Source organism: Ornithorhynchus anatinus, chromosome 5 (genome assembly GCF_004115215.2).
Source record: "Ornithorhynchus anatinus isolate Pmale09 chromosome 5, mOrnAna1.pri.v4, whole genome shotgun sequence".
In the NCBI taxonomy this organism is placed as follows: Eukaryota; Metazoa; Chordata; class Mammalia; order Monotremata; family Ornithorhynchidae; genus Ornithorhynchus; species Ornithorhynchus anatinus.
Window position 1 is genome coordinate 54,092,667 of NC_041732.1, and position 22,288 is coordinate 54,114,954.

Genomic DNA, 22,288 nt, shown 5'->3' on the forward strand with positions numbered 1-22,288 from the left:
GATAATCAGCCTAGAGAATCTCAAACGTTGGAAGGTTAGTGGGGATAGCGGGATATGGGAGAAATAGCAACTGCGGTGATCAGACCGGCTCCGTGGGGCTTAAGGAAGGAGAGAGAGAGTGAGCAGGCCAGGTATGAGAAAGCTTCCCTCTCCCCTAGCCTTCTCTGATTCATTCATTCATTCGTATTTATTAAGCGCTTACTGTGTGCAGAGCAATAAGCTCTGATTGCTTGAGCCTCTCTCTCCAGGGGCTGATAAGCTTCTCTGTAGCCCCAGAGACTGGCTGTCTGACTTACGATCTCCTCACACTTCTTGGAGAAAGCAGCAAGTCTCAGTGTTGACTGCTCGGCTCCTCCGTTTCATTCGTTCATTCAATAGTATTTATTGAGCACTTACTATGTGCAGAGCACTGTACTAAGCGCTTGGAATGGACAAACGGGTAACAGATAGAGACGGTCCCTGCCCTCTGACGGGCCTACGGTCTGATCGGGGGAGACGGACGGACAAAAACAATAGCAATAAATAGAATCGAGGGGATGAACACCTCATTAAAACCATAGCAAATAAACAGAATCAAGGGGATGTACATCTCATTAACAAAATAAATAGGGGAATGAAGATATATACAGTTGAGGGGACGAGTACAGTGTTGAGGGGAAGGGAGAGGGGGAGGAGCAGAGGGAAAGGGGGGAGAAGAGGGTTTAGCTGCGGAGAGGTGAAGGGGGGTGGAGGGAGCAGAGGGAAAAGGGGAGCTCAGTGTGGGAAGGCCTCTTGGAGGAGGTGAGGAGGGAGGGCGTTCCAGGACCACGGGAGGACGTGGCCCAGGGGTCGACGGCGGGATAGGCGAGAACGGGGGACGGTGAGGAGGTGGGCGGCAGAGGAACGGAGGGTGCGGGGTGGGCAGTGGAAAGAGAGAAGGGAGGAGGGATAGGAGGGGGCAAGGTGTTGGAGAGCCTCGAAGCCTAGAGTGAGAAGTTTTTGTTTCATGCGGAGGTTGATGGGCAACCACTGCAGGTTTTTAAGAAGGGGAGTGACAGGCCCAGAACGTTTCTGCAGGAAGATGAGCCGGGCGGCGGAGTGAAGAATAGACTGGAGCGGGGCGAGAGAGGAGGAAGGGAGATCAGAGAGAAGGCTGACAAAATCAGAGAGAAGGCTCCATTTGGAAGAGTTTATGAGAAATCAAGTATCATCCTTGCTGTGTTTCTCTTACAGAGTTCAGGGTAGCTCATATAACCAAGCCGAGGAAGTGAGACAGACTTGGCTTTTGTGTATTTGGAATGAAAAAAAAAAAGACTGATTAGTTCTTGACTGATTGGAAAAAATATGCGTTCCTATTCAAGGTATTTGGTATTTGTTAAGCGCTTACTATGTGCAGAGCACTGGTGTCAGCGCTGGGGTAGATACAGGGTCATCAGGTCGTCCCACGTGAGGCTCACAGTTAATCCCCATTTTACAGATGAGGGAACCGAGGCACCGAGAAGTGAAGTGACTTGCCCACAGTCACACAGCAGACAAGTGGCAGACCCGGGAATCGAACCCATAACCTCTGACTCCGAAGCCCAGGCTCTTTCCACTGAGCAGTGGACAGAACTTTGGGATTTGCATTCCTATACTTTATGCACTTCCCTATCTTCACTGCAGGAACCAGATAAACGCTGTCTGCCCAATATATACCAATTTGAGACACACTTTCTAGCAAAGATTTCTGTCCATTCTTGGAGACTATTATAGTACCCGCTTATCAGACTTTTATTTCTTTATTCACTTTTGAGCACTGGCACAGATATTCACATGTTGCTAAGGCAACTGGGTTCACACTTATTAAAATTTAGGATATTAGGCAAGAGAAATTTTTCCAACCAAAGATAGATTTATGGGTGTGCTGAGTGTTTTCTTGATTGTCTTAAGCCACTGCTTTCCTTTGCTCTTGAAGGTGAATTCCTTGGAACAAGCTATGTTGGATGCTTTGGTTTTGGATCGGGTTGACTTCGTGAAACTTTTGATTGAAAACGGAGTGAACATGCAGCACTTTCTCACCATTCCCCGACTGGAAGAACTTTATAACACGGTGAGTGTAAGAAATGCAATAATAATATTATAATTAATAATAATTATGGTACTTGTTAAGCACTTACTATGTGCCAAGCACAGTTCTAAGGACTGAGGTAGATACAAGTTAATCAGATTGGACATAGTCCCTGTCCCACATGAGCTCACGCTCTTAATTCCCGTTTTACAGATGAGGTAATTGAGGCCCAGAGAAGTGAAGTGACTTCCCCAAGATCACACAGCAGACAAGTAGCAGAGCCGGGATTAGAATGCCGGTCCTTCTGACTCCCAGGCCCATCTTCTATCCAGTAAGCTACACTGCACAAGCAAGGGTGGGCAACTATTTTCGCCAGTGGGCCACTTACTCATCACCTGTCGAGAGCCATTTACAGCTCTGCCCAATGAATAATAATAATGATAACTGTAGTTTCCGTAAAACGCTTACTATGTGCCAAGCACTATGCCAAGCACTGGGGTAGGTACAAGATAAACAGATCCCACTTGGGGCTCACAGTGTAAGAAGGAGGGAGAACAAACATGAAATCCCCATTTGGCAGATGAGGGAACTGAGGCACAGAGAAGTTAAGTCTTGCCCAAGGTCACACAGCAGACAAGTGGCAAAGCGGGGATTAGAACCCAAGTCCTCCGACTCCATTTAGACTATGAGCCCATTATGGGGCAGGGATTGTCTCTATCTGTTGCCAAATTGTACATTCCAAGCACTTAGTACAGTGCTCTGCACGTAGTAAGCGCTCAATAAATACTATTGAATGAATGAACGAATGACTCCCAGGCCCGTGCTCTTTCCACTATGCTATGCTGTTCTTTAGAGATGGAGATGGGGGATTTATTCAATCAATAAATAAAACGTTGGTATTTACTGTTTACTGTGTGCAGTACAAGCCCTTGGAAGGATACGGTGCAGTTTTGTCGACATGATCTCTGCCCTTGAGAAACTTACCAGAGCTTCTAGCAGCTCTAGAGAATTCTAGGAATTCTAGATTCTAGAGAAAAGACCTTGGTGCCAGGAGACTTGGGTTCTAATTGCAGCTCCGACTTGCTCCCTTCATTCACCCTCCTTTCATTCATTTATCCCCCATGACACATAGGTACATATCTGTAATTTTTTTTATTTATATTCATGTCTGTCTCCCCCCAAGACTGTAAGCTCACTGTGGGCAGGGGATGTGTCCGTTTGTTGTTGTATTGTACTCTCCTAAGCACTTAGTACAGTGCTCTGCACACAGCAAGTACTCAATAAATACAAGTGAATGAATGAATGAGTGAATGAATGATCGATTGATTAGACCCTCTGTTTTATGGTCATTTTCTAAGGCCTCAACAGTTACTCTAGGTCAGCCAAATCTAGAATTTAGTGTTCAGAACAGTTGGGCAGGAGCTACACCGATGTTGCAAAGGTAGGAATTGAGTTGGAATTCATTAGTATAAATTGTAATATTTTTTTTTTTTCTGAGCAGTCAATAATGGAAACAGAGAGTAAAAATACTAAAGGTGATTGGATGATTCTTTTTTCAGAGACTGGGCCCACCAAATACGCTTCATTTATTGGTGAGGGATGTGAAAAAGGTGAGTCTCGTGATTTCGCTTCTTGACTGGCTATCTTCTTTGAGCAAGACGGAAACTGCATATAAACTGAAGTGGTGAAAAAGAGTTGGTACCCTAGGCCAGAGGTGTGGAAGCTTTTAAAGAAGTGCATGAGATGGGGAGTAAGGAGGGAATTGAATGAAGGGTAGCTAAAGGAGGGCTAATGGATAGAATCCCAAGGACTTCGTATGGCCAAAGGACATCCTGAGAGTTGAGGTCACCGAGTGTAGGAGGAGACAGTAGGGAGTCATAATAGGTAAGGAATCAGGGTTCCTTTTCACATTAAAGGAGCCTTCAGAAACCACTGTAAAAAAATGTAATATAATATAAAGTTCCCGTGCATAAGGATCAGCACTAATCACAGCTAGATTCTTCCTGCCTAAAATGTGGTTTCCCTAGATGTCAATGGCCAAAAATCTTTGCACTCTGATCCACAGCTGAGGTTAATTTTGTGTCCTCTCACTTGACATCATTTTCCTCCCGGGGAACATTACCATTTTTCATTTCATCATGTTCCATGACTGTGTGTTTATCTCTTTCTCTTCCTCCTATCTCTCTTCCAGGCATGCTCGCCTTATAGTGACAGGTTAGAATTCAGTTGGATTAACGGGAGAGTGATTTGTTTGACTAGAGTAGACTCCCCTGTCAAGAGAGTCCTTGCTTAGATGAGTGCTTTTTTTTGGTTTTAGGCCTTTAGAGGGTTAAGAATGAAAATTACTGCCAGATTAAACCCTACTATCCCTCAAAATAATAATTCAAATTTTACACACTTCTTATTTTCGGGTTCACACTACAATTTGACCCATATTTGATTATAGAAGTCGGGCTGTAAATAACAGAAAGCACCAAGAGGAAGAAAACTAGACACTGATTACAAAATCTGAAGACATTTGAAGAGAAACAAGTTTATGTGTCAGTACGCTCATTATAGACAATCTCGGGTTATTGTTTTCATTCTGGCTTAAAGGAAATTAATCAAGGAATAAACACTACATAGGAAAAGATCATTAGAAATAGCTAATTTATTCAAAACAAAAAAAAAACTACTTCCCCGTTGGCAAAAATAAAGTCCTGTGGCCACGTCAGCCTATTAAAACAAATCTGCAAGAAGCCAATTTTAGAGCACTGAAATACATATTTGGGTAGAAAACTGCTCTTCACCAGACCACAAAGGAAAACAAGACTTTCTTCTAATAGCAAATGTTCATTTCATTTTCTGTGGCCCGATTATCCCTTTCTATCAATATATTCATCCATTCATTCATTCAATCATATTTACTGAGCACTTTCTGTGTGCAGGGCACTGTTCTAAGCACTTGGGAGAGGATAGTATGATCAGACACATTCCTGCCCACAATGAGCTTACCTTTTAGAGTGGGAGACAGACATTAATATAAATAAATAAATAAATAAATAAATAAATTACAGGTATGTACATAAGTGTTGTGGAGCTGGGAGTGGGGATGAACAAAGGGAGCAAGTCAGGGCAACGTGGAAAGGCGTGGGAGAAGAGGAAAGGGGGGCTTAGTCTGGGAAGGCCTCTTGGAAGAGATGTGCCTTCAGGAAGGCTTTGAAGGTGGGAGGAGAGTAACTGTCGGTCAGATTTGAGGAGGGAGGGTGTTCCGGGCCAGAGGCAGGACATGGGCGAGGGGTCGGCTATGAGTACTTGTTCCTTATCTGGCTGTTCCCAGAGTTGGCTTTAATCTTAGTGAGCAGTTGATTCCGAAATGCCACGTATTGCTTCCATTTCTAAAATAACACTCTATGTTTCCTAGGGGAACCTTCCACCTGACTACCATATCAGCCTGATAGACATAGGTCTTGTACTGGAATACCTCATGGGAGGAGCCTATCGCTGCAACTATACTCGGAAAAGCTTTCGGACACTTTACAACAATTTATTTGGACCCAAGAGGGTAAAAATTATTAAGCCAGAGATTGGGCTTTGCCCAGTTGATGTTAAACTTGTTCATTTGCTGAATGCTAATGTCATCTTTAGTTATAATGCCTCGTGAATCGTGAAATCATCAATCATTATCATCAGTGGTATTGACTGAGTGTTTTCTATGTGCAGAGCACTTAACTAAGCGCTTGGGAGAGTATGATAAAACGAAACTGGGAGACATGTTCGCTGCCCACAACAAAAGGCTTAAGAAAATTTAATCAATGTTTAACATCTGGGTTTGGCTGCAAATTAATAACTTTTGATGTTAATTTGCAAAATTATGGAGTTATCCAAGATTGTTAGGACATTGCTTATTTATTTGTGTGTGTGTGCTTGTGGTGTATCCTTACTGTGATTAACTTATACAAATTAATTGAAAAGGTACAGGTTCATATATGATTCTATTTCCGATATGATTCTATCTCAAGTAAATATCTGCTGTATGTCGGTTCATTCTCTTCTTTTGGGGTAAGGGTATAGTTTCTCAAGTTTTATTAATCCATAGAAAACCCACAATTCCCTACAAATCTATATTGAAGGGAATCTCCTACATGAATAAACTGTTTAAAATAATATTTAAAACATTCTTGGTCACTATTAACATTTGGTACTTCTATACCCCAAACTGTTCTTTATATTTTATGTCTATAATTATTTTAATTTGAATTCAGAATTTGTCAGGATTAACCAATGAAATATATTTAAATTTATATATCTAAAGGAAAAATAATGCTTTGATAAGCCCTGTCTTCATGGTATTTTCTTTGTTCAGAAAGATGGCTTTTTTCAGAGGCGGTTATAAATGTTTAATAATGCCCATAGGACACGTCTCTCTCAGATTTTTATATCACAGTGTTTTCATCCATGTTTTCAAGAACCTTTATTTTCCCACAGACTATCACCTTGCCTGAAGTGAAGCCAGTTGCAACCTGAAAAAACATGAAAATCCTAAAATATATTTTTCCTCTGACACACCAATAAAATGGCTACGTGAAATGAAATGTCCATTTTCTAGGCCAAATCCTTCCCAAACATTGTTAGTCACATAAATTAAAATATGAATTTGTTCATTTAAAGAAAATATTGAACTAATCAGAAGATAATTTGGATGATAGCTAACTGAGGGGTTTTTTTTGTTTGTTTTTTTAATGTAGCCAAAAGCCCTTAAACTTCTAGGAATGGAGGTAAGTTGACATTTCCATGAATATGTAGTTAATTAAAATATCTATGTCCAACCTCAGTTTTTTCAATTTTACATTTGCTTAATGTTAAATTACATATGTAACTAGAAATTTCCATTTTTCTAAATAGCTTTGAAACATTATTTGTTCTGTTCCCGTTTAAACCATTCCGTATTCTACTTTGAAAATTTATAGCCAGATGTTACTGCTGAGGGTGCATAAGAGTATGAACAAAATATCTTCTAATTATTATGATTATAGTAATGATATTGTATTGCTCAGCAGTATTTTTCAGCTTTTCCATGCATTTGAAACTTTTTTATCACAGAACACTATTCTAGGAACCGTTCACTTCACCATGGCACTGTCTTGATATTGTTAGAAAATAGGAAATGGTGAGAAGTGCTAAAATTGTGAAACAGAAATACAAACATAGGGAACAGCATGGTCTAATGGAAAGAGCATGGGCCTGGGAGTCAGGAGACCTGGGTTCTAATTCTGGCTCCGCCACTTCTCCGATGTTTGCCGTGTGACCTTGGACAAGTCACAACTTCTCTGTGCCTCAGTTACCTCATCTGGAAAATAGGGGTTAAAACTGTGAGCCCCGTGTGCGCTATAGACTATGTCCTACTTTGTATCCATTCCAGCACTTAGTACAGTGCCGGGCACAAACACTTAACAGAAACCATTGAAAAATAAACCAACAGTGAGAAAGCAGATTCTTTGAGAATTCTCTCCTGGGGATACAGCTAGGACTGTTCAAATCCTTACACCTCTAGCCCATGGGTAATGGCACATGCAATATGATCAGCATTCAAGAAATGGAAATTTGATGTGAATAAAACACTATAAATTATCAACACAATAGCTGTATATTTTCACTGCTCTTCCCATGTTGTGTTAACCCTAATTCTCCATACCGTGACTTTTCTCCATTTAGGATCCTGCTCCATTGTCATTACCTCCCTTCAATACCTCCAGTGTTCCTGTAATTATGACCTACCCTCATAATTTCTTTATGGGTTACACCTTCTGTTTGTACTGCATTCAGGAGAGGAGAGAACTTATGCAAAGGTGAAAAACCCCTTCAGTGTTTTACCTATTACTGAAGACTATGATACCTTCTTTAACTTTGCCGGTTTCAGACGATCCCTCTCCTTGTCTGAGGAAATGTCTTGATGACACTTTCTGCTTATTGCTGAAGGAAAAAGTACTGTTTGAAAATATTATTTCTATCGTGATGTTGTTTAAATAAATGATGATGTTACTTCTCTATTTTGAAGAATATGGAAGTCCAGCTGTACTATACTGAACAGTGGCACTCCCCCTCTAAATTCTAGTTCGTGACCCTTTTAGCCCTTGCAATCTGAACTTTCCAAATATGGGGATTTGAGCTCAAGCTTTCAGTTATGTTCCTATTAGGTACATCCTTTTCTTTCAGGAGAAGCAACCCACAAAACTGCAAGTTAACTGTTACTTGTCAGAAAAATTACTGAAAATAGTGGGGCATTGCACAGTTTTCTTCAGGAATAAAGAGAAGATTTGTTATTGAAATCCAGAAATTGGACTCTTCCTTGAGAGTTATTTTTTTATTTCCTTAGGATGATGAGCCTCCCACAAAAGGGAAGAGAAAGAAGAAGAAGAAAAAGGAAGAAGAGGTTGACATTGATCTAGATGATCCTGCGGTCAGTCGTTTCCAGTACCCTTTCCATGAGTTAATGGTTTGGGCAGTGCTGATGAAACGCCAAAAAATGGCACTCTTCCTGTGGCAACGAGGGGAAGAGTCCATGGCTAAGGCCCTAGTGGCTTGTAAACTCTACAAATCCATGGCCCAAGAATCTTCAGAGAGTGAGCTGGTAGATGATATCTCTCAAGATTTGGATAACAATTCCAAGTGAGTATTTGTGGTCTATTTTCTCCAGATTGAGCTCTCTAATTAGTCCTTTACTTCATCAGAGTTATTGTTTTCTTTGATTTTCCTTCACTGTCCATACTTTATGCAACATTTTTACACTATCACATTTTTGTTTGCTTTTTGTTTCTCATACAAATATTTTTCAAAGCGATTTTCCAAGATGGATTTAAGAAATTTAAAGATGAAATAGCGTCTAAATAGAACATCTACAGGAATTCATAGGTGAACACTAAATTTTACCTGAACAAAAAAGTAAGAAATCTGTCATAAATTCAGTTATTCTTCCAAACTTCCAATCATCCTCTGAGAGAGGGAACCCACTCACAATGTTTTAGCTTCCTCCTCTCTGAAAACGACTCTAAATCTACCCAACCTTTTATGTGTTTTACCATCTTGAATTCCCTCTACTGGCTGTTGAATTGTTGGTTACCTTCCTGCGACTTACATTTCATATGGCAAAAACTGAAGTACTCATTTTTGTAACTTGCTGGGTAATAATAAGTGCTCATTATATGCCAAGCACTGTTCTAAGTACTGGGGTAGAAACAAGTTCCTCAGGTGGGACACAGTCACTGTACCACATAAGGGTCATTGTCTGTCCATCTCCCCCGATCAGACCGTAAGCCCGTCAAATGGCAGGGACTGTCTCTATCTGTTGCCGACTTGTTCATCCCAAGCGCTTAGTACAGTGCTCTGCACATAGTAAGCGCTCAATAAATACTATTGAATGAATGAATGAATGAATTGTCTAAGTAGGAGAGAATAGGATTTAATCTTCACTTTACAGATTAAGGAACTGAGGCAGAGAGAAATTAAGTGATTTTTCCAAGGTCATACAGCAGACAAGTGGCAGATCCAGGATTAGAACTCAGGTCCTCTGACTTCCAGGCCCGGGCTCTTTCCATTAGCCACACTGCTGCTCATCAGGGTCAACAATACCACTGTGATCGCTGTCCCTGAAGTCTGCAATCTTGGGGTCATCTGTAAACTTGTTATGGGCAAGGAATGTGTCCGTTTATTGTTAAATTGAACTCTTCCAAGCACTCAGTACAGTGCTCTGCACACAGGAAGTGCTCAATAAATACGACTGACAGTCTGACTTTTCTATTTCTTTCACCTCTCAAAATCTGATTTTTTTTTCACAGTATATCCGAGGTCTGCTCCTTTTTCACCAGCCTTCCTGCTATCACCCCGATTCACACCCTCATCCCTTCTCAGCCTCACTCCTGGTCTCCCTGCCTCCAGCTTCTTCCTCCTTCAACCTATGCTCTGCTGCACAGACCGTCTTCCTATAATGCCATTCAGAGCTCACTCTGCCATTTGGTGGCATATGTTAATGGAGTCACGGTGGCTCCCTCTGGCCACTTTCTGACTCCGAAGGTTGGGGTGAGCCAGCTACTTCTTGCCCGGTTTTTTACCCAACTTTTTTCTGTGGAGGCTAAACTCACAGCTTCAAGTCAGTGGATGGGTGCCTAGCTTTTGATTCCAAGAGCCATATATATGTAACTTCTGGAGCAGAGGTTCCCTACTCCTGTCAATCAATCAGTCTATCCATCAACCATATTTATTGAATGCTTACTGTGTGCAGAGCACTATATTAAATTCTTAGAAGAGTACAAAAGACCAGATCTGGTTGACATTTTAGTGGCATTGAGCTTCCTAATCACCCATCTATGATTTATTTTCCCAATCCTTCCCTATGCATGGAATTCTTCCCCTCCTCACATGCACCAAGCCCATGCCCACCTTAAAGCTCCTTTTAAAGACCACCCCCTCCAGGAATTATTTCCCGACTAATCCCTGGCTTTCCGGTTATGACATCCTGTCATCACATAGGTACTCATTAAATAATTCCATTTATTTATTAATGTTCTGCAGGCTTTGGCTTCTATCAACTGCATCAGTGCTTTTGCTCTTCTTCCTTTTATATGTTTGCAATTTATGCTTGTCTTTTAGATTCTAAATTTCTTGAGAACAGAGATTCATTTTCTACCTTAACATCCAAACATCTAGTACGGTACTCCGTACGGAGTAGGGTCTCAAAAACTAGTCATGACGGTGATAATATTTATCATTTAACATTTTTCAACCCCCTCTCTTTTAGGGGCCATAAACTGTTGCCCTTTTTCTTTTTTTACTGCATTTGTTAAGTACTTACTATGCGTCAAGCACTGTTCTAAGCGCTGGGGTAAATACAAGTTAATCAGGCCGGATATTATCCCTATCTCTTCAGTTGTAAACCCTCTGGTGCTCTAGTGACATGAACTATGAAAAAAAACTTAATAATTTAGTTCTTGGAACACTTGGCATACTTCTGAATTATCAGAGGAACTTGGAGGGTTAGGGAATTGATTGATGTGTTAGTATTTTAGAGATGTTTTTATATTAAAATGACGACTATTTTTACTTGAAAATTGGTTCATCTGTGTTTTGGAATATTTTTTATTCACATTTTAAATCACGTCTGCCATACCAAATTTTCAGTTTTCTAACAAGAATTCATTCATCGATTCAATCGTATTTATTGAGTCCTTTCTGTGTGCAGATGATGATGATGGTATTTGTTACGCACTTACTATGTGCCAAGCACTGTACTAAGCACTTGGGAGAGTACAATATAACAAAAAAAGACACATTCCCTGCCCACAATGAGCTTACAGTCTAGAGAACGAGCTTACAGTCTATAACAGTTTTGAATATGGTAGAACATAATAAGGATTCTATTTGAAACCAATGTCTACCATGTAAGAGTTAAAGTATCGGAATCGTAACGTATGACTGCTAAGATGTTTATCAAAGTTTTAACAATAACCCACTTTTCGCATTTTCAGGGACTTTGGCCAGCTGGCTGTTGAGTTGTTAGATCAGTCCTATAAGCATGATGAACAAATTGCCATGAAACTCCTGACCTATGAACTTAAAAACTGGAGCAATTCCACTTGCCTGAAATTAGCTGTGGCAGCCAAACACCGGGACTTCATAGCTCACACTTGTAGTCAGATGTTATTAACAGACATGTGGATGGGAAGACTTCGTATGAGGAAAAACCCAGGCCTTAAGGTATTTCTTGTTGCGACTGCTGATTATGGAACTTGTTCTAAGCGCTGGGTAGATACAAGTTGATCAGGTTGGACATAGTCACGATGTCACTTTACAGATGAGGTAACTGAAACACAGAGAAGTTAAGTGACTTGCCCAAGGTCACAAAGCAGATATTTCTGTATGACTTAGGGACTTAACACAGAGAAGTTAAGTGACTCGCCCAAGGTCACAAAACAGATATTTCTGTATGACTTAGGGACTTAGCCATTGCACTCCAGGTTATGTCATGGTTGAAGTCCCTGAAAGACTGAGGTTTTCTCTGGGTGAGATTCCTGAACTATTGACTTGTAGGAGGGGATTCCCAGGTGTTGTGAGTCTGACCAATTACACCTAAATTCCTTGTCCACAATATGGATCGAGCTGATTGGACATAAATGCAACACGATGATGATCAAACAACGATGCTATGGAGGCAAATGCTAATAAACCACAAAAAGTTAGTTACCCCATTCGTTCATTCATTCAATTATATTTATTGAGCCCACTGTATTCAAAGCACTGTACTAAGTGCTTAGGAGAGTATAATATAGCAATAAACGGCCACATTCCCTGCCCACAATGAGCTTACAATCTAGAAAAGGAGAGAGATGTTATTATAAATAAATTACAGATACGTTCACAAGTGATATGGGGCTGGAAAATGAGATGAGTAAAAGGAGCAAGCTAGGGTAATCCAGAAGGGAATTGGAGACGTGACAAAGAGGGCTTAGTCAGGGAGGCCTCTTGGAGGAGGTGTACCTTCAGTAAGACTTTGAAGTGGGGTAGAGTAATTGTATGTCAGCTATGAGGAGGGAGGGCATTCCAGGCTAGAGGCAGGATGGGGGCGAGAGGTCGGTGCCTAGACAGATGAGATTGAGGCACAGTGAGAAGGTTATTGTTAGAGGAGTGAAGTGTGCGGGCCGGGTTGTAGTAGGAGAGTAGCGAGGTTAGGTAAGAAGGGGCAAGGTGATTGAGTGCTTTAAAAGCAACGGTAAGGAGTTTTCCTTCAGTGTGAAGATCGATGGGCAACCACTGGAGTTTCTTGAGGAGTGGGGTTCGGTTTTTGAATATTGCTCCAGCCAAAGTGATAACTCCTCGGTTAATAGTAGATAAACGTATTTCTCACTATTCCATATAGCAAAAGACTAAAACAAAGAACATTAGATTTTGCCTAACTTCCTAAAGTCTGAGAAGGTCGGTACGATGGATTTGATTCCTATTAGATGTGACAGGAGATTTGAGATAAAAGAACAGTAGTTAGTTAAGTGGGGACCAAACTTGAAGATTTCAAGGCACTGACTTGAATGAGGGGAAGACTACTCTAAATATACAGGATGGAGTCAGAATGCACTCCAACTGATTGGATTTCTATAAAGTATGATACTCATTTGTTTCCTGGGCTGCGGCTAGCTAAATCCTCCCCTTGCCACGTCACGTAGAATTTGTCTTCTTAAAATGTCCAGTTTTCTCAAACTCAGTCAACCTTTCCATTTCTCTTCTCTTACCTTTAGACTGCAAGCTTGTTGTGGGCAGATAATACACCTTTTAACGTAATATTGTACACTCCCAAGTGCTTAGGACAGTGCTTGTCACACGTTAAGCGCTCAATAAATATCACTGGCTGACCAAACCACCACTGGCCTGCCATTCCAGGTTGTGCTAATTTTATCATTCCATTTGGAGATTTATCTGATTTGCCATTTCATCAAATGTCCTTGGCTTTCCAGTTAAACTAGGGTGAGAGATGTATGTTAATTACCATTCATCAAAACACCAAGTGTGTTTTCCAAAACCCTTCACTGAACCCTCGACAATTCCATCAAGCATTCCGCATGAAGCCACAACAAGCTGAGGCAAGCGTACACGCCTTCCGATAACAAATAACTTCCCAGTGATCCAGCGCTGGATTAGCACTCATGCAGTGGAGAAACTGCTCCAGGCCCTGCATCAGTTGCGTTGGGCCGAGCGGCTCCCAGAATTTCCTCTATTTCCTGTGCGCTGCCACTTTTCTGCCTGATTCAAAGCCAGCGTCGCACTTCTCTCTAACTTGGCACAGAGTCCGTTGGCATAGAAGGTGGCCTTGCCTCAGAAGTAGGAGAACAACAGTGCAGCAAAGGAAAAAGAATTTACACTCCTCAAAGCCTCTTCTTTCCATTCCCTGCGCCTTTCCCTCGTGTCTTAGACCATCCCGACTCTGGGCCCTCATTCATGCATTCCTTCAATCGTATTTATTGGGCAAAGTACAAAGTACTGTTTGGGAAAGTATAATATAACAATAAACCCTTAATCTGAATATGAAGCCGTGTCATTTGGAAAGTTACAATAGGAGTGTCTAGTAATGCTGAATGAGTTTTGTTTAAGAAAAAAGCAGCAAAAGGATTTAAGTAGCAAGTAAATTTACCTTTAACTTATTTTCCTCCTTTAGATGGTAAGCTATTTATGCACAAGAATCATATCTTCCAACTCTACTGTATTATACTCTCCTAAATACTTAGTAGAATGTTGTGCACATAGTAAGTGCTTGATGAATATCACTGAATGATCGATTGATTTTCAGGTTATAATGGGAATTATATTCCCCCCCACCATCCTGTTCTTGGAATTTCGTACCTACGATGACTTCTCATATCAGACTTCCAAAGAAAATGAAGAGGGCAAAGAGAAAGAAGAGGAGAATGCGGTTAGTACTGTAGCTGTCTGTGATACTCAGGCCTTTCCAGAAAGATCCAATGTAAAACATTGTAATCCTCCCAGTTTCAGATTTTTCATAGCACTTATTTATGCTATGAAGTGATTTGGATTTCTCAAGGCTTTTTTGAAAGAAAAGGTTGAATGGCAATTTGCCACTGAGTGCATGGACCTCTTTATTACTAATTAGTAAGTTAATGGTTTGAAAAAAGTCCTATTGTAAGGTTGGTTGAATCTTATTCTAAAAAGTAACGTGGAAGAAATCTTTCCTGACTAAGCCCCCTTTTCCTCTCCTCCCACTCTCTTCTGCGTCATCTTGACTTTCTCCCTTTGTTCATCCCCTCTCCCGGCCCCTCGGCATATACGTACATATCTATAATTTATTTATGTTTATTAATGTCGTCTCCCCCCAAGGCTGTGAGCTTACTGTGGATAGGGAATGTCTATTTATTGTTATACTCCCCCAAGCCCTTAGTACAGTGCTCTGCCCACAGTAAGCATTCAATAAATACGATTGAATGAGTGAATGCGTGATTGGAGTCAGAATGCTGCTTTCTGCTTTTCAGGATGCCAATGCTGATGCTGGCTCAAGGAAGGGGGATGAAGAGATTGGAAACAAAAAGCAAAGGAGCATTCCCACTGGGATGAAGATCTGTGAATTCTATAATGCCCCAATTGTCAAATTCTGGTTTTATACAGTAAGAAATCCCAGTAATTCCGCTGATATTTAATACACTTTATTAGTCATGGTTATTTAGATGGGTTAGAGGAGCTCTGTGGTCTAGTGGGTAAAATATGGGCCTGGGAGTCAGAAGGACCTGGGTTCTAATTCTGGCTCTGCCACTTGCCCGCTGTGTGACCTCGAGCCAGTCATTTCACTTCTCTATGCCTCATGGGCCTATGAGTCAGAAAGTCATGGGTTCTAATCCCAGCTCCAACACTTGTCTGCTGTGTGCCCTTGGGCAAAATGAGAGTTTAAATGGGAATTAATATTCCAATGTGGGACATGGGCTGTGTCTAATCTGATTATCTTGTATCTACCCCGGCACTTAGAACAGTGCCTGGCACATAGTAAGCACTTAACAAATATAATTTTTTTATTATAATTTTTTTAAAAGACTTTTAAAAACTCACTTTATACATTTTGGTTCCAAACCGAGGTCTTTTAAATTCGATTAGCCTGCCTTCTCACATTTTTTGATCCAAGAACTTGGTATATCTAATGCCAGATACTACAATCTGAACCTCAAAGTCTGTCATTCACTGAAGAGAATATGACCCACCACGAGAGAAGCAGCGTGGCTCAGCAGAAAGAGCCCGGGCTTGGGAGTCAAAGGTCATGGGTTCTAATCCCAGCTCCACTGCTCACCAGCTGTGTGACTTTGGGCAAGTCACTTCACTTCTCTGTGCCTCAGTTCCCTCATCTGTAAAATGGGGATTAAAACTGTGAGCCCCACGTGGGACAACCTGATCACCTTGTATCCCCCCCCCCCAGCACTTAGAACAGTGCTTTGTACATAGTAAGCGCTTAATAAATACCATTATTATTATTTTCATCATCATAATAATGGTATTTGTTAAGCGCTTACTAGGTGCAAGCACTGTACTGAGCACTGGGGTTGGATACAAGCAAATCGGTAAGCAACGTTTTCCTTTTCATACGGGTAGAAGGGTAAGTGGAGGCTTCACTTGTTTGGTTTGTGGTTATCTCTCACATCTGACTCAGATAAATAGTATGAGAAGCAGTGAGGCGTAGTGGATAGAGCACGGACCTAGGAGTCAGAAAGTCATGGGTTCTAATCCCTGCTCCACCACTTGTCTGCTGTGTGCCCTTGGGCAAGTCACTTCATTTCTCTGGGTCTCAGTTCCCTCATCTGTAAAATGGGGATTGAGACTGTAAGCCCCATGCAGCTCAGGGACTGTGTCCAACCTGATTAGCTTGTATCTATCCCAGCGCTTAGAACAGTGCTTGACACATAGTAAGCATTTAGCAAATACCATCATTACTATTATTAATAATGCCATAAGTAACAGATATTCCCATTCCAGCTGAAGGAACGATGACTTCAAAACCATGTTTTCAGCAGTCTCACCTAGTGATGTGACCCAGGGATGAGAACTTGGGAATTTTTAGCAGCCACATGGAGACTTATGAGAAGGAGGGTGGCCTAGTGGAAAGAGCATGGACCAGGGAGTCACAGGACCTGGGTTCTAATCTGAGTTCCATCACTTCTCTGCTGTGTGACCTTCGGCACTTCTCTGTGCCTCAGTTACCTCGTCTGTAAAATGAAGAAATTCTCCCCCTCTAGACTGTAAACTTGCTGTGGGTGGGGAATGTGTCTGTTAAATCGTTATATTGTACTGTCCCAAGTGCTTAGTACAATGCTCTGCACACACTAAGTGCTCCATAAATACAGTTGACTGACTTACTGAAGAAAATGGGGATAGAGAACATGAGCTCTATGTGGGACAGAGACTGTGTCCAATGTGACTCAGCACCAGGCCTATAGTAATTAAAATACCATTAAATACCTTTTTTTTTTAAAAAAAAGACAACTAGCTAACCCCCAGGGGGAAAAAAAAAGAATCAGAACCACCAATCACTTGGAGATGGCCTAGCAAGGCTAAGGTGAGTCACCTGCCCTAGTTTGCTGTTGTCTACTATATGACCTTGGGCATGTCACTTAACTTCTCTGTTACTTCATCTTTAAAATTGGGACGAAGACCACGAGCTCCATGTGGGACGGGGACTGAGCCCAAACCGACTTAGTGCCTGGCACGTACAAAGCAGTTCATGAGTCAAGACCACCGGTCACTTGAAGGTGGCCAAGAAAGGCCAAGGTGAGTCACCTGCCCTAGAGGGTTAAAGAGGACACACATGCTGAAGAAAGTTTCCTGCAATTGAAATTTAGAGGGGGCTGGAAGGAAGGCGGAGACCCACGAGACTGGCAAAGACTGTGTCTGCTGCTATACCGGGCCCCTGAAGCAGGGATATCGGCCCAGGTTAACAAGAGGACTGATCAAAGGGGAGTGGTTCCCAGGCCCAGGATAAGTGCTAACTGTGAGCGAACTCCTGCTCCTTCAGACCCAGGACCAGTCCACCCAGTGGCAGGGGAGCTGCCGCTCTAGAGACTATCTTCAAAGCCCACATCCTGCCTCTGGCCCGGAGCGTCCCTCCCTCCTCAAATCCGACAGACAATTACTCTCCCCCCACCTTCAAAGCCTTATTGAAGCCTCCAAGAGGCCTTCCCAAACGAAGTCCCACTTTTCCTCACCTCTCACTCCCTTCTGCATCCTCCTCACTTGCTCCCTTTTCTCTTCCCCCGTCCCAGTGCCAAAGGACTTACTTACATATCTGTGATTTTATTGATTTGTACTGCCGTCTGCCTCCGCCTCTCTAGACTGGGAGCTCATCGTGGGCCAGGAATGTCACTGTTCATTGTTGTATTGTCTTTTCCGAAGCGCTGAGTACAGTGTTCTGCGCACAGTAGGTTCTCAGGAAATACGATTAAATGAATAAGAATCCATCCGGCACCAGTGCTGCAACACAAGGACTGCTACTGTTTCAAAGGTCAGCAGCCTCTGACTTTGGATCTGTCACCAATCTCCCAATACGGTCCTGGGTTCTCCTCAAAAGTGTTGGGGTTCTGACACAGGACCCAGGCAGGACCCCAGTTCTCCCCACAGCTCCTGAGGCAGAACCGATCAACCAATCGATGGTATTTATTTAACGCTTACTATGTGCAGAGCATTGTACTAAGCGCTGGGGAGAGTACAATGCGATAGAATTAGCAGACACATTCTCTGCCCATAATGAGCTTAGAGAGCCCCCAGAAAACCTTGGCACAAATTAAGTGCTGCAAGAGATTTTCAGGGACCTAGAAGTTGAATGTCCTTTCTGGAGAGGGTAGCTAAGGAATAGAGGTGCACAGCTTAGCCAACCCATTAAAACCTAAAATACTCTCCATTTGTCTCCCCTTCTAGACTGTGAACTCGCTGTGGGCAGGGAACATTGCTACCAACTCTCTCATATCTCGTTATCTTGCTCTACGCACGACATAATACGACATAAATACGACAGATCGGTTGATTTCCATTGAGGACTTGAAGCACCAATTCATTCAATCGTATTTTTCCGAGTCCTAGTTTTATGGGCGGTGGCTGGATAGAATAACAATAACAATTATGGTATTTGTTAAATGCTTACTTTGTACCAAGCACTGTCCGAAGCCCTGGAGTAGTTAGAAGCTAATCAGGTTGGACACGGTCCCAGTCTCACCCGGGGCTCACAGTCTTAATCCCCGTTTTACAGATGAGGTTACTGAGGCCCAGGGAAGTGAAGTGCCTTGCTCAAGGTCACACAGCAGACAAGTAGGGGAGCCGGGATTAGAAACCAAGCCTCTGCTCTTTCCTCTAGGACATGCCACTTCTTCATCTCTTCCTGACATAAAGATAACAGCACAAGGGTTGCATGAATAATAACCTTGGTATTTATTAAGCACTTTCTGTATGCTAGGCATCGGCAGAGACACCCAGTTTTGAGATCAACTTGGTCCCTCTCCCATATGGGACTCACAATCTGTTTTATCCCCATTGCAAATGGGGAAATTGAGGCCCAAAGAAGTTCAGTGGCTAGGCCAAGGTCACACAGTGGGTGTATCTGAGTCCCCTCCCTTCCCCTGAGTCTTTTGCTCTTTCCCCTAGGCTACCTGCATTAGTTTACAAGCGTTAATATCTTTTTGCTAAATGTAAATAAAATAAGCGGTGGTCTCGCTTTTAAAGCTCACTTAATAGTCTGTAAGGGTATGTATAGGTATGTAATTGTAGATATAAATATTACTGCAGTAATGTTCAAAACGCTCTTCTGGTAAGCTAAAGGAGGCACTTATTTAACCATTAATGTCCATTCCATTCATTCATTCAGCCGTATGTATTGAGTGCTTACTGTGTGCAAAGCACTGTACTAAACGCTCTGTCCGGGTAGGGATTTCAGCCCATGAGAAAACCTGGACCAAATGTCAGAAGACGGTTAACCATTTCTGTAGGCAAGTGCATGGGACACTCATAGCTTTCAGACTGGGAAATTGGAAGTCACGATTCAGAAGATGTGTGGTTACCTTGTGCAAAAACATAATCACACATATAAACTAAGAATCCATTCATCCGTTGCTAAATTTAGCAAATGTGCCTACAGATGGAGCTGATGGATCTGCTGTAGGCGTTGGCATTCCACCCACCTCCATCATCTTATTTCTATAGGTTACCACAAGAATACCAGGACACTTCTTCCAGCCTATGGGAACACTAAGGGCTGCTGATGGCTGCAGATAAATCACCCAATATCAGCTCTTTAGCTTGTTGTGGGCCGGGAATATGTCTGTTATCTTGTACTCTCCCGAGCGCTTAGTACAGTGCCCTGCACACAGTAAGCGCTCAATAAATATGCCTGCCTGATGTGCTTGACCACCTAACCTTGCCAGTGTCCTACCTCCCTCCTGCCCCCTACCTCCCCAGTCAAAACCGTGAGAATAATGGATAAAGTGAATAAATCTGAGTTTACTTTCTTTCAGATATCCTACCTGGGCTACTTGATGCTTTTCAACTATATAATTTTGGTGAAGATGGATCGTTGGCCCTCCATTCAGGAATGGATTGTAATCTCCTATATTATGACTTTGGCTATAGAGAAAATAAGAGAGGTGATTATTATACCAAACTCCTATTCCAATCCTATTAACTAAAGTGGTTTTGTTTAATTAGCGTATTCCCTCCCCAAAGCTCAAACATTTCATACGTAACCCATTCATTCCCTAGTCCGTAGCCAATATAAAAATTCCCATCAGGTAGCGGACCTCTTTGATTAGAATTGAAAACCAGCAAAGACTGCATTTTTTTTCCTTTTCCCTTTCTTTTGGTTTTGTTTTGTTTTTACATCTAGCTGGAACTGAAACAGAGCCATTATTTTGCAAGCTTGCAAACTTAAATTATTACTGAATTGGGAAAAAAAAGGTGATATTTTTCAGTAAGACCTGAAGTAGAGTCAACTAAAGAAGTCAGTCGGTCATCCGTATTTACTGAGCACTTACTATGTGCAGAGCGCTGTACTAAGCACTGGGAAGAGTACGATATAACAATATAACAGACACATTCCCTGCCCACAAGGAGCTTACAGTCTAGAGGGGGAGACAGACATAACAAAAATGAATAAAATTACAGATATGTACGTAAGTGCTGTGGGGGCGGGAGGGGAGATGAATAAAGGGAGCAAGGCAAGGTGACACAGAAGGGAGTGGGAGAAAAGGAAAGGAGGGTTTAGTCAGGGAAGGCCTCTTGGAGGAGATGGGCCTTCAATAAGGCTTTGAAGGTGGGGGCAAAATTTGAAGGTGGGGGTGAGAGGAGGAGGGAAGATAAGGAAAAAGAGAAGGGAAGGATGGGGAGAGAGGTAGATGGGAATCTCCTGTGTTCTGTCCCAGCCCCTCTCCCCCTCCCTGGTATTTACTGAGCTCACCCATGCTCAGTAGCACTTCAAACGCTAATAATCATTCCCCAGCGGAATGACTAGCAACAAGAACAGCAATAAGAAGAAAAATAAAAAGAAGTTCTTGTCTTGAGCCAGTCTTTACCCTGAACTACAGTAATAGTGTCTAAACCCGGGTGAGAATTGAATGAAAAATGTTACGGTTCAACTTGTTAATTTCTTTTTTTTTTACCCTTTCAAGCTCCGATTCAACTCCTTGAGTTGTGCCAATTGCCCCTAGCTGATAACCATCTTAAATCACCCAAATTATTATCTCTCTCCCTTAGAAGGAAGAGATAGTTGTTTATATCCATCCCAGCCCTTAGTACAGTGCCTACCACATAGTAAGAGCTCAACAAGTGGCACAGTTATTATTTATCTTTTTTGAAAAGATTAGCTTCCCTGGGCCAGTCTCAATCTTGCCCTAGTTTCCCAAAGAATAGAAAAATAGTCGCAAGGACAGTAATTTAAATGTATAATGAGTCCAGTAGAGGCTGGGCCAGGAAACCAATCGGGAAGACAATGGTGTAGGTAGATATTTAGACCATAAGCTCCTTATGGACGGGGAATGTCTCTGTTATATCGTACTCTCCTAAGCGCTTAGTACAGTGCTCTGCACATGGTAAGCGCTCAATAAATAGGACTGATTCTAAAGTAAGTTTCACGAACTTCATATCGACTCTATAGCCACAAAACGAAACAGTTGGACAGCTAGTATTCCACGTCTCCTTAGGGAAGCGGCGTGGCCTCGTGGGCAGAGCAAGGCCCTGGGAGTCAGAAGGACCTGGGTTCTAATTCCAGCTCTGCCACTTGTCTGCTGGGTGACCTCTGGGCCAGTCACTTCACTCCTCTGTGGCTTAGTTCCCTCATCTGTAAAATGGGGATTAAGACTGTGAGCCCCGTGTGGGACAGGGACTGTGTCCACCTTGATTAGTCTGTATCTACTCCAGAGCTTAGAACGGTCTTGACATATAGTAAACGCTTAACAGATAGCATCCTCATCATCTCCCGTTATTCCACCTCTTGGGACCACCTGAAGGAGAGGTCTTATTTCACCTCTGCAGTCGGGGCTCCCCCGACCCTAACTAACACTGTCTCAGCGGCAGGTTCTGGATTCCTCCACAACTGTCCCCTTGAGCGGAAATTCTCCCGCTGCTCCCGGGCTTAAATTCCACTTGGAGGTGTGAGGTAGGGATAAGAAAGAACCTCCGTGTGTACGTGTTGTTGAATGTCGATACGGGTTGGAAGCTGTGGAACTGGGGAGGCAGGGGGGTGTAGTGGGAGAGCTGCAGCCCTGAAAGTCGGAA

General features: G+C 42.4%; 1 protein-coding gene across 1 annotated transcript in view; it reads left to right on the forward strand.

The window, feature by feature from the left end:
• TRPM1 (transient receptor potential cation channel subfamily M member 1) overlaps window positions 1-22,288 on the forward strand; it is an 80,030-nt gene that overhangs the window by 29,839 nt on the left and 27,903 nt on the right. Inside the window, exons 15-23 of the mRNA XM_039912210.1 lie at window positions 1,934-2,068; window positions 3,586-3,636; window positions 5,430-5,570; window positions 6,754-6,783; window positions 8,382-8,674; window positions 11,527-11,755; window positions 14,334-14,456; window positions 15,031-15,162; window positions 20,035-20,163. Of these exons, the coding sequence (XP_039768144.1) occupies window positions 1,934-2,068; window positions 3,586-3,636; window positions 5,430-5,570; window positions 6,754-6,783; window positions 8,382-8,674; window positions 11,527-11,755; window positions 14,334-14,456; window positions 15,031-15,162; window positions 20,035-20,163 (1,263 nt within the window). The remainder of the gene's footprint in view (window positions 1-1,933; window positions 2,069-3,585; window positions 3,637-5,429; window positions 5,571-6,753; window positions 6,784-8,381; window positions 8,675-11,526; window positions 11,756-14,333; window positions 14,457-15,030; window positions 15,163-20,034; window positions 20,164-22,288) is intronic.